Raw genomic sequence first — 12653 nt, forward strand, 5'->3', positions numbered from 1 at the left:
CACCTGCACTCTTTCCCCTCCCTGTTTGTCAGTGGGGGGGTCTCTATAGTGCACAGCCTGTGTTACCCCAGAGGAGACGCTCAGGCACGCGAGGCTATGTCAGCTGTGGAGATGGCTCACACTCACTTCCTGCCCTCCAGGCACTGGAGGAGTTATGGAGGCTCCAAGGGGTTCCCTCGTCCCCCAGCCATGACCTTGACTCTGAGTTTGGGAGGCAGCTTGGCCCCAGAATGGGCTCTGAGCTGAGGAGGAGGGCAGCTGCCCCACCTCTGGCTCCTGGTGGGCAGCTGCTCTGCCCTGGGACAGCCTCTGGGCCCCTCAAGGTACCTGAATCCTGCCTTCCCTGAGTGTGGCCCTGTAGCTGGGCGGGCGTGATGTATGAGCCTGGGCTTTGAGTTGAGGTCTGTAAAGCATTAACCACCCACATGCGTGGGTTTATTTTTTTATTTTTTTACTAGCAGTCCTAACCCAGCATCTTCATCAGGACACCCTTTACATGTTCACACAAGGCTTCCAATCCACCAAACTCATTACCGTCCCTGCCCAAAGCCTGGGGGGGTAACAGGGTGTGTGTCAATTTCATTTATTTCACGAAGAGCTGTTTTAATCAGACAGCCCATCTCAGGAGATAAACCTCGAGTATCTTTGCATCCCGTGAGAGTTTTTAAAATTTCACCACTGGTATTTCTGTGCTCAAAACCCTGGTGGCTTTGTGCCCTTTATAAAGAATGGTTTGGTGTCTGATGGGGATGACCAAAAACCCTAAAGTTAAGAAGCCGTACAGCATCTGGCCCATTTAGATTAATTCCAGGTCAAATCACAAAGAGCTCACATTCCATAACCTGCCAGAAGCTTCTTTCCCATCCCCACGTTCACAGCCCACACAGCCCACTCTCAAGAAGTGTTTATGGGATGAATGAATGATGTCACGGAGGCTCAGTCCCCGCAACTCTGCGTTCCGGGGAGCAACCTCGGAGTGCCACGTCATCACCAACCCCACTGCTTCCTCCCCCTCAGCTCCTGTACGAAGAGTGGGCACGCTATGGAGTCTTCTATAAGTACCAGCCCATCGACCTGGTCAGGTAAGAATGCGCTACAGCCTGCGGGAATCAAGTCCCTACTCCGATGGCAGTCAGATAACGTCCCTGTGGGTTTCAACCGCTCTGAATGTTCAGTACCCGGGAACGTGTTTGAACTCGAAGAGCTTGTGTAGGAAGACCCAAAATGTCCCTGCAGGGCTGAGAGCCTGGGCCAGCATTAGTTGAAGCAGTTTATTCAAATTCCCTGGAGGTTGGGCCCTTTTCAGTCACATTTACCATCTCCTAAATTCACTGCCTGGCCTGGCCTCACTGGGCGGCTGGAGGGGTTTCTGGCTTTGAGATGTGGAGGGGAAGGAAAGAGCTGCCTCAAATGTGGAAGGATTTCTTCTCTCCCAAGAGGATCTCTGTCCTCACAGGGCAGGAAGGAGGGGCCGACCAGGTTAGGCAACTTGCCCACCAGAGCTCGACTGGTAGAAATCCATTCAAGCCATCAAGCTGCCAACCACGCTTAATATGAGGAGCAACTGGTTTTCTTGGCACCTCCCGGCCAAGGTTCTTTCCAGTCGTTATGCTGAACAGGGCTTGGAATGGAGCCCACAGCCTCAGGGGAAATACGCCCACAGCCACCAGCATGGGCCATCGAACACGGAAACACGCCCACCTTCCCAAGGCACCACAGAGAAGTGGGGACCGGGCGCGGTGGCTCACGCCTGTAATCCCAGCACTTTGGGAGGCTGAGGCAGGTGGATTACTTGAGGTCAGGAGTTCGAGACCAGCCTGGCCAACATGGTGAAACCCCGTCTCTACTCAAAATACAAAAGTTAGCTGGCAGTGGTGGTGCATGCCTATAGTCCCAGCTACTAGGGAGGCTGAGGCAGGAGAATAGTTTGAACCTGTGAGGCGGAAGTTGCAGTGAGCCAAAATCGCACCACTGCACTGCAGCCTGGGCAACAGAGCAAGACTCCATCTCAAAATAAATAAATAAATAAATGCAATGGGCGTGCTGGCGGGCACCTGTAGTCCCAGCTACTCAGGAGGCTGAGGCAGGAGAATCGCTTGAACCCAAGAGGCGGAGGTTGCAGTGAGCCAAGATCATGCCACTGCACTCCAGCCTGGGCAACAGGAGCAAAACTCTATCTCAAAAAAAAAAAAAGAAAGAAAGGAAAAGAAAAAGAAAGAGAAGAGGCCGGGCGCGGTGGCTCACGCCTGTAATCCCAGCACTTTGGGAGGCCAAGGGGGGTGGATCACGAGGTCAGGAGATCAAGACCATCCTGGCTAACACGGCGAAACTCCATCTCTACTAAAAATACAAAAAATTAGCCGGGTGTGGTGGCGGGCGCCTGTAGTCCCAGCTACTCGGGAGGCTGAGGCAGGAGAATGGCGTGAACGTGGGAGGTGGAGCTTGCAGTGAGCCGAGATAGCACCACTGCACTCCAGCCTGGGCAACAGAGCGAGACTCCCTCTCAAAAAAAAAAAAAAAGAGAGAGAAGAGGGGAGGGCTTCAGAAAAGCAGAGAGCACCCCCAACCTGATGGGGCGGCCCAGGACCCCACTCTCTGCTTTTGGGATGAGGGAACCAGTGCCCCTGGTTTGAGTTGCTCTTGCTGGGGAGGGCCTGTGACATGTTTCCCTGCTAGTATTGAATGACAGTGGGCTTGACTCTGCTCTGCTCCCCTGGTGTAGGAAGTATTTTGGGGAGAAGATCGGCCTGTACTTCGCCTGGCTGGGCGTGTACACCCAGATGCTCATCCCTGCCTCCATCGTGGGAATCATTGTCTTCCTGTACGGATGTGCCACCATGGATGAAAACATCCCCAGGTAGGCGGCAGCCCACCCCCACCACCCCGCAGTACACACCAGGGAGCCCTCTCCTGCCATCCCAGCTGCACAATTCATTGGGACACTGGCCTCTCACACCAATTCCTGTACACATGAAACCTCACGCCAAGCCACGAGCCGTCAGGAGGAAAGGACATGGTTCGAAGCCATCTAGGAGTCTGGGAGTCCTTCTCAGGCCCATCTGTGCTAGGCTATGTTTTATTGTTAAGAGAAAGGCATAAAAGAAACATCTGACCATTTTCATTCTTTAAAAGTTGTTATGGTTGGCTTGTTCTTTTTCACTGTTGGTCATTAGTGACAAGAAAGTTATCTGTTTCCTTGTGTGGCCGGGAGGTGAGGCATGAATGCTAGGGGCTTCAGTGTAGGCTGGTACTTGCGGGAGGTGAGACATGGATGCCAGAGGCCTCAGTGCAGGCTGGTGTTTGCGGGAGGTGAGCATGAATGCTAGGCTTCGGTGCAGGCTGGTACTTGCGGGAGGTGAGATATGGATGCCAGAGGCCTCGGTGCAGGCTGGCACTTGCGGGAGGTGAGACGTGAATGCTAGAGGCCTTGGTATAGGCTGGTGCTCCCAGGAGGTGAGACGTGAACGCTAGAGGCCTCGGTGCAGGCTGGTGCTCCCAGGAGGTGAGACGTGAACACTAGAGGCCTCAGTGCAGGCTGGTGCTTGCGGGAAGTGAGACATGAACACTAGAGGCCTCGGTGCAGGCTGGTGCTCCCGGGAGGTGAGATGCGAATGTTAGTGGCCTCAGTGCAGGCTGGCGCTCGTGGGCTGTACAGTAGGTTCCACCTGCCCAGCTTCCTAAGGCTGCCTGCTTCCCTTATCTGCACGGCCCTGGGAAATTCTGCAGAAACTGTTCCATAAGGGAGGATTGCATCCCACAGCATAGGCAGGCATCTGAATGTAGATCCGATGTGCCTTCTGCTGTTCACCGAGGGTATGTCAGACGTCAGGGAGCTCGGAAAAGAAGGCCCAGACCTGAGACAGCCTCGCCTCGCTCAGGGGCCCAGTTCCCCCACATGACTCCAGAACAAGAGTCCAGTTTTGCCTGCTGCGGTGGCACATGCCTGTAATCCCAACACGTTGGGAGGCTAAGGTTGGAGGATCCCTTGAGCCCGGGAGGTCGAGGCCACAGTGAGCCATGGTCTCACCACTGCACTCCAGCCTGGGGGAACAGAGTGAGGCCCTGTAGCCAAAAAAAAAAGAGTCAAGTTTTGAGAAGCTCAGCCTCAGTGTGCAGAGTCCCTCTGGTGCTTGCTTTTGTAGCTGTTTCTTAGATCTCCTGACACGAACCTAAGGATAATTCCAGGCTCCCAACCTCTGGCAGGGTCTCTATGCCGACAGGCAGTGCCTTCAGCGTGCAAATCGCTCCGCCAGGGAATTGACTATAAGGGGGAATTTGGGCTGACCCTGCCCTGCAGGGGTTCCAAGTCTCAGAAAAGCCCTAAAATGTTAGTTTGGTTATTTTTCGAACCACTCCTGCCAAGTATCTCTAAAGCAGAGGTATAGTTTAGAAAATGTATCCACTGAGCCTGTCTGTAAAGACCCAATCAGTCTTAGGAAAGAAACTGACTCTTTGCAGCACAAAAAGACCATATCTGGTCAATTTTTGTTTAAGTGATGTTTTGATACATGAATAACACCTAAAATATTCCACCCCACCCCCACCCCCGGAATCAAAGTTCTGAGGAATCTGGCTTATCTCCCCTTTGGTGTTAATTTGGTCCTAGGCAGGAGAAAGGTTTCCCTTTGTTTGCTGATATGATATGAGGTCCTGGGCACTTGGGTTTGGTTGTGGTAAAGATCAAGGTAGCCCAGACTTGGTGGGGATTGTAAGGCTGGCTTTAGGCTAGGAGCTCAAAGCCGGAGGGAAATGGTGAGTGCAAGGTGAGGATTCTCCCCGTGAGCCCTGGAGGAAACCTGGGGGACCTCCATCTTCCTTCCTTCCTCCCCTTGGAGGGTGGCCTCAGCAGGGAGGCTCTGCCAGCCCAGGGGTTGGCCATGCTAGCTCGGCCCTTCCACCACATGGTCAGAAATGCAAACAGCAGTTACTCAGGATTCAGCCGCTGTGGGCGGAGATGAGGCCAAAGCCAAGGCCTCTGCCCAGCAGGCGACCTGGAGCGAAGCGGGAGGTGCGTGCTCCCTGCAGCTTCCACCCCATCCCCACCAAGCTTGCAGGGAAGCCCCAGCGTGGAGCCGCCTGCCACCCTTGTACCTCCGGTCCTCTCTGAAGAAGAGAGCTTCCTGCTTTTTGTATTTTGGCTAAAGGCAGTGAAGTGAGAGGCAGAGGGGGATTTCAAACCAGCAGAAAAAGGCTTCTTGTTGGGCTGATGGTGTTTGTGCGAGAAGCTGAGGTGGGCAGGGAGGAGAGCCTAGGAGAGCGGTAGTGCTCATGGGCAGGCCGTTGGTGTACACCTTGGCCCTGCCTGTCCCCAGTCCCACCACTGTGGACTCCAGGCCATCCTCAGTCCAGGTGGTCACTGTGGCCTGGGCCACATGCTGGCGATGACAGGGATGGCCTTCCACATGCCTGTTCTCTGGAAGAGGGGCTTGCGTTGTGCCCAACTGGGGACGTCCTGCCCCCCACCCCCCAACATGCTGCTTTCTTCTGCCCTCAAGAGGCCCTCAGAAGAGAGGAGGCTGAGTGAGGGGCACGAGATAAACCCTGAAAGGCCGGCTCCTGGCTCGTGTTTAAAACTCACTGCTGCTGCAAAGCGCTTGGCTATTGCATAATAATGACAACAGCATTGGTGACCACGTGATGGCCGAGGGGTGCCAGGCACTGTTCCAAGGGCCACACTCGTGTTGGTTGTTGGTTGTTTAATCCTCCTGACAACCTATTAACACGGCTTCTCTTCACTATCAGCAACCCCATTCTGCAGCCGGGAAAACTAAGGCCACACGGATCACAAAATGCAAGAGCTGAGATACAAACCCAGAGCTAGCTGACCGTAGAGTACAGGTTCTCCCAACGGCTGTGTGTGCCTGCTCACCCCACCCGACCCCTGCTCCCATGCACACACACACACACGTGTGCGCACACACACGTGTGCGCACACACACACACTTCCTCCATGCTCCAGGCCGTGGCCGTGGCTGCAATGAATTGTTCTTAACCTATCCATCTTTTGTGCCAGATACATGCAGTACCTACACCCCCCCCTTTTTTTTTTGACACAGAGTCTCACTCTGTCACCCAGGCTGGAGTACAGTAGTGTGATCTCGACTCAATGCAACCTCCACCTCCCAGGTTCAAGCAATTCTCCTGCCTCAGCCTCCCGAGTAGCTGGGATTACACGCCAGGCTAATTTTTGTATTTTTAGTAGAGACGGGGTTTCACCATGTTGGCCAGGCTGGTCTCAAACTCCTGACCTCGAGTGATCTGCCTGCCTCGGCCTCCCAGTGCTGGGATTACAGGCATGAGCCACCGTGCCTGGCCCTACACCACTTTTTAATAAATGTTTAGGGACTGTACCTGAAGGAAGAGAATTGAACCAGAATGCCCATGATGCTGGGCACAGAGGAAGCCCTTCAGAGCCTTGCAAGGGACATTTATTAAGCATCAGCTGCTGTGGACCAGGCATGGTTCTGCGCATAAGTTCAGCATATCCAGAAAGTCAAAAAACAAACACCCACTTCAGCATCCCCCCACATCACCCTCCGACCCAACCAGCCAGGATGTGTACTTAGAGCCCAGAGCCTTGTCCAAGGCAGCAGAAAGGAGAAAGTTCAAAGCAGGCCAGAGGAGGAAGGGACCTTATTCTGACCCCTCCTCATTTTCCAGAACGAAAAACTGAATCTGAGGCTAAAGGACTTGGCCAGGGCCACGGAGGGTACGAGTAGTCAGTTGAGGGCCCAGTTCAGGCCACCCAACTTCCACAAGGAGCCCCCCACGGCCCTTGAGCAGTAGATGAGAGCCGGCAGTGCTTGGGCTTTGAAGATACACAGACCAGGATTCCATTCCCACTCTGCCGCATGGCCCTGAACAAGTTACTTCCCCTCTCTGGGCTCTGGGATTGCAACAGTCCCCAGTGCTGGTCCAAGTGAGGTGGAACATCTGTGCCTGCCAGTAATGAGGCTCCTGCTCTCGCCGCCGATAGCCTGGAAGTATTAGTATTTAGTATTTTCTAATATTAGTGGGAGTGAGTGAGTGCTGGGGAGGAGGCACAGAGATGAGTCTCAGGCATCATGAAGATCCTCTCTCCTGGCCACAGTAGTTGGGATCTGGCCCCAGGCTCGCCTGTGCTCAGCAAAGCAGAAGCCTGCACTGAGCGGGACCCACCGTCCCTGGCAGGCCCCCCCGGCTTCCCGAGTGAGCCTACAGGGTGGGTCTCCGCTGCGCCGGGCAGCTGGGGACCTATTCCTTCCGGCCCAGGCCCGGTCTCCCAGAGAGGAGTCCTGGGATCCCCATTTCTCCACCTCCTGTGTCCAGAGCACCCAGGCCACGTCCAAGGCAGCCACCCCACCAGACGGATGGAGATGCTGTGTGAACCGCTCGTAGACGGCACCTGGCACAGAGAAAGGGCCCTCATCATCTCACCGTTTTCCAGGGCCTTATAACATAAAGACCTGGCTAGCATTTGCTGTTGGCACAAGCCTTGACCGTGCCTGCCGATTATATGGGGGCAGGCTGGGAACTCTGCCTCTCCTAGAAGTGGCTCAAGGATAGGCTGCAGAGGCTGCTGCCTCAGGGTCACCCCAGAGGTGAATGTTCCAGGGCCCATCTACCACAAAGCAGGTCTGGGTGAGTCCACCTCCAGGGCCGGCAACAGAGGTTGCAGGGCCCCATGCAAGAAGAAAATGCAGGTCCTTAGTTCAAAAATCAATGTGTGTGTGTGTGTGTGTGTGTGTATGTGTGTGTGTATGGGGTGTGTGTGTGTGCGTGTGTGTTGAGATGGAGTCTCGCTCTGTCACCCAGGCTGGAGTGCAGTGACGTGATCGGGGCTCCCTGCAACCTCTGCCTCCAGGGTTCAAGCGATTCTTCTGCCTCAACCTCCCGAGTAGCTGGGATCACAGGCGCGTGCCACCATGCCCGGCTAATTTTTGTGTTTTTAGTAGAGACAGGGTTTCACCATTTTGGCCAGGCTGGTCTTGAACCCCTGACCTCAGGTGATCCACCCGCCTTGGCCTCCCAAAGTACTGGGGATTACAGGCGTGAGTCACCATGCCCAGCCCATTGTGTGTTTTAAGGCAGCAACAGGGGAACATTAAACCAAGCATGAGGCCCTGCTGAGCTCAGGGCTGGTGCAACAGCATGGGTCACACACCTGTGAAGCTGCCCTGGATGGCAAGGAGGGACAGGGCATGGCTAAGCACCTGGCTTATGTCCACTATGGTATGGACCTGAGGGACCCTCGCCAACCCCCAGCTTGGGCCCAGCGCTTTCTCCCAAGCCAGCTCGGCACCCAGGAGGTGCTCCATCATGGCCCAACAAGGTGACTCCAGGGCTGCCCCCTCTCTTGCAGCATGGAGATGTGTGACCAGAGACACAATATCACCATGTGCCCGCTTTGCGACAAGACCTGCAGCTACTGGAAGATGAGCTCAGCCTGCGCCACGGCCCGCGCCAGCCACCTCTTCGACAACCCCGCCACGGTCTTCTTCTCTGTCTTCATGGCCCTCTGGGGTAAGCAGGGCTCCAGAGCACTGGGTTTTGGGGCAGTGGTGAGTCTGAGTGGTATCTACGCTTCTTCTGTCTGTCTTCATGAAATCATCCTCAGGCAGGGGTTGTCAGGAAAAAACATAGGGGAAGGGGGCTGGTGGAAACGACCCCTGTTTTGTGTTCAGGTTACTGGGGTCCGTACTGCATCAGGAGAGACACGGGTTCTCCTGACCCAGCAAAGAGTCCCTTAGGAAAAGCCTAGGAGGGACGTTTTGCTCTGAGAAATCCTGACACCAGGGTGTGCTGGCCTGTGAAGGGGAGCTGATTTAGAGCAGGGAGGCCCAAGGGTCCTGCCTCCATCCCTGCTGCGGCTGGCGACCACCACAGCCTGAAGGAAAGCTGACCTGGGCCAGGTCCCGGAGGTAGCCTGTCTCACTAGAGCCCTCAGCATCCCTGCAGGCTTCATGTGCCCATTTACGGATAAGGAGGCGAAGGCCTAAGAGAGTTGGGAATCGCCTGGGGTCACTCAGCTCCTGATTGCCACTGGGCTCCACTGCCATGCAAACCTAAGGCACTGGCCTCCTCCTCCAGGAAGATTCCCTAACCCCAGTCCTACCCGACTCCCAACTCCAGCTTTTGGGGCTTGGGAGGTTGATAAGTGGTAGCTGAATGCATTTCTACAGAGGTTCTGGGTGAGCAAGCAGGCCCGTTCTGTCCTCTGCAGCCCCGTGTCTCAGCCTGTGCCAGCTCTGAGATGCCCACAGTGGGCAGCCTGTGCTGAGCCATCTCCCAGGCCTGGCCTCACACCAGGCACTTAAACCCCCATCCTTACCTGTGAGCTCCCACCTTGTAGGAGATGGGGCCAGGCACAGAGACGGCGCAGGAGGGAGTTCAGGAGGGCTTTCTGGAAGAGGTGTGAGGCCCTTCAGCTGAGGTGACATGGGTGTGGGGGAGGGAGCATTTGTGGCAGAGAGACCAGGTGTAGAGACAGAGGGGCCTCTTGGTCCCACCTCATACCCCTGCTTGGGGCAGGCTCCCGGGGCCAGAATAGCACCACCTCACCTGCAGCTGTACCCGCTTGGCACTGCCCTGTGTGCTCTGTGGGTAGGCAAGGGGCAAATGTGGACTGAAAAGGCAATTGTTTGACCAGTGAGGAAAGAGGCCAGCCAGGTGCGGGGCTCTGTGTGGCCCTTACCCGCCAGCGTGCTGATCCTGAAGATCAGACCTAGGATTCAGTACCGTGCCCCATCAGTAAGCAGAGCATTGGCTGGCATTGCCAAAGCCTTGCCAGCATCCTCCATGGAGAGCACCTCGAAGTATGGCCTGTGATTCCGGCTCAGGCACCTCCTGACCAAGGAGCAGCTGCTCGGGGGAGGCTGGAAACCTAGGGGAGGTTCGGAGGATGAAGGTAGAGCCGGGTCTCTGGCCTGCACAGAAGCACCCAGCCGGTTGGGCAGAGAGGGACTGAAGCGCCAGCACCCAACTCTGGGGTCTGCATGCTCCTCCCCTCTTCATCCTTACGGCGCCTCCATCCTCTCCAGGCCCGAGCCCTGTCCCTACACAGCTCGGCAGCCTCCTCCCCTGCTCCAGAGGCTGCATTCAGGGCTGGTGTTCTCTCCAACAGTGCATAAGAGAATTCCCCATGAAGCTGAGGAAGCCGATGGGCTCAGGTTATCCTCCTGCTTGGCGCAGACATCCTGCAGCTGGGACTCAGGGTTTGGCTGAGCCTGTGTGGTTTGCGGGTGGGTGTGCACAGCAGAGCCAAGGGATGTATCAGGTGAGGTGAGGGAGGGGAGGCCTGGCCCACCCTCTGCAGCTCCTGCTCCAGCCTGGGCAGCTGGGCCGGGTCTTCTTGCCTCGGCTCACCACCACTGTATCTCATTCCTACCCTTCCGGAGACCCAGGACAGAGGCCGCCAGCTCTGAGCATGGGTGCCGGCAAGGGCGAGAGTTGGAGCTTCTCCGTTTAGATGCTACGTGGACGGCCACCACCCTCAAGACCCTCCTCACCCTGGAATCTTATTGGGCAGCTCCGTGTCCTTAGCAGAGTTCCCTCCACAGAGGCCTCAGCCCTGAGGCACCTCACTGCAGCCCCACCCGCTGTGTGCCCAGCTGGAAGGGCCTGGCTCTCATGAGCGCTTCCTCCACATGGTCGCCAGCAGCTCTGTTTCCTCATTTGGGACCCCTGGGCCTGTGCAGCCACTGAGACAGTATTTCAGGTGGTCCATAGCATGACCCACAAGTAAGTGTGACCCCTGTAGCACTGAGCCCCCTGAGCCACTAGAAGATTGTTCAGTGCCGCCTACTGTGGTCAGCCCTGCTGCCCCGTGTGCATTTCTACAGCCCCCCAGGGCTCAGACTCCCGCTCTGCCAGTTCCCACCTCACTGCTCTAAACCTGAGCTTCCTCATCTGCAGAATGAGGCTGCATGAGGATCAGAGGCAATGGACATGAACTCTCAGCTGAGGCTTAGCACATAGCTTACTCTAAATAGGTGGTCACTGCCGTCTTACCACATTGGAGCATGTGAGAACCAAAGAAAACCTATACGAGAGTGTGCGTGCGCCTGGTGTGTGGGAGGTACTCATCAGCCATGCGTACTGAGCACATGTGTCCCACCTGCATGAGAGTGTGCGCGTGCCTGGTGTGTGGGAGCTACTCATCGGCCCATGTGTACTGAGCGCAGTGTGTGTCCCACACTGTGCCGGGCCCCAGGGGAACCACGGGAAGCAAACCTGATGTATCTGCTGCTCTAAAAGCTGCAGCGTAGGTTTCAAGAGAAGGCCCCATGGGAAGGGTGCGGGGCTGTGGCAGGAGCTCCAGGTGCAGGGACCAGGTGAGAGGGGTGTCAGAGCATCCGGAGAGGTCAGCAAGGACACGCTGAGAAGAACTTAGTGTGCTCGCTCGGAGGAATCAGAACCCAGTGCCGTCGGCTGCTGTGTCAAAGATGCTTTCCTGTCTTATGCTCGAGTCGGAGACCGCAAGTCTAAGAGGGAGCTTGTGCAGTGATTAAGAGAGGGGTGCCACAGTGGGGGCCCAGCTCCAGGAAGGGTATCTATGGGAAGGTGTGAGAGAAGCGATTGGGAGCCTCATGGCACCCTCCCTCCCTGGCCCTGGGGACCCTGAATTCATCTGTCTGTTTCCTCTTTCCCTGCTGAAATCCCTGGGAGGAATTCAGCCCTTAGACTCCCTGTAGCCACTTCTCCAAAGAAAGGGCCTCCAATGGAAAAGAGAGACTTTAGATTATTCCAAAGGACTCCACACTTTGTTTTAGCTCTCATGCTATTCCCATGAGTTAAGGAGACGCTGGCAGGCTTGGCCGAGCTGGTCTCATCTGACACACAGGGTTATGAATTACAGCTCCCACACTTAACCATGAATAAAAGGCTTTTAAGGGCCCTGGAGAAAGCAGCCACCACGTCCTTCCACCCCATGCTCTGCCCATCCCTGGCATCACCTTAGGATCTGGGAGGGCACAGCCGTCTGAGAGCCGCTGGCTGGTGTTCTTCTCTACAGCAGACTCCAAAGGCACCCACTTTTGTGGGACTCTCCAAATGTCCAGTAATTCCTGGGTGCACGGAACTGGGCCTCCCTCCTCCGCAGAGAAAGAAGGACGTGGTGTTTCATTTTCTCCTTCTCCAATTACAGGCATGCCCAGTAAGAGCACATTCCCGGGGGAAGGGAGGAGAGAGGCTGAAGGAGCCCGGATGAAGAAAGAAGCCGTCTTGGGCTGTAATGATCCCATTTCGAGCTTAACACGCCGGGCGATAAGAGGTCTCTGTGATAAGCGCCTGTTGCGGCTCTTGTTTTGGGAGCCCAAAGTGCTACGTGGCATTCTGATCACTGCAAATTCCTTCTTCTGCGTGCCAGAGCATCACCCAGTCACGCCTTCCAGGTCACCTGTGAGAGTGCCTACTGGGCAGGCATGGGTGCCGCAGCCACAGAACGAGCCTCTCCCCCCAGGCCTCCCTCCTTCTGGGAGTTCCTGCTGCAAGGTCGTCCTTTGAGAGGATGCAGGCAGCGCAGATTGGTCAACACCCTGGTTGGTTGGGGAGAAACCCTCAAGGGTCTGGTCCCTCATGCGTTGGGCTGGCTAGCAGCCCTGTGGCCCCCAGGCCTGTGGGCCCTCCAAGACTAGAGCATCCAGGGCTGGCTGACCCTGCTGGAGGCTCTAGGC

General features: G+C 56.0%; 1 protein-coding gene across 4 annotated transcripts in view; it reads left to right on the top strand.

Annotated features, from left to right (window-relative positions):
* Positions 1-12653, top strand: part of ANO1 (anoctamin 1) — a 110086-nt gene that overhangs the window by 44216 nt on the left and 53217 nt on the right. For all 4 annotated transcript variants that reach the window (XM_055356009.2, XM_055356010.2, XM_055356007.2 and 1 more), the window contains exons 10-12: positions 1018-1082; positions 2723-2857; positions 8342-8502. In XM_055356009.2, the coding sequence (XP_055211984.1) occupies positions 1018-1082; positions 2723-2857; positions 8342-8502 (361 nt within the window). The remainder of the gene's footprint in view (positions 1-1017; positions 1083-2722; positions 2858-8341; positions 8503-12653) is intronic.

The sequence above is a fragment of the Gorilla gorilla genome, chromosome 9, assembly GCF_029281585.2.
Source record: "Gorilla gorilla gorilla isolate KB3781 chromosome 9, NHGRI_mGorGor1-v2.1_pri, whole genome shotgun sequence".
Taxonomy (NCBI): domain Eukaryota; kingdom Metazoa; phylum Chordata; class Mammalia; order Primates; family Hominidae; genus Gorilla; species Gorilla gorilla.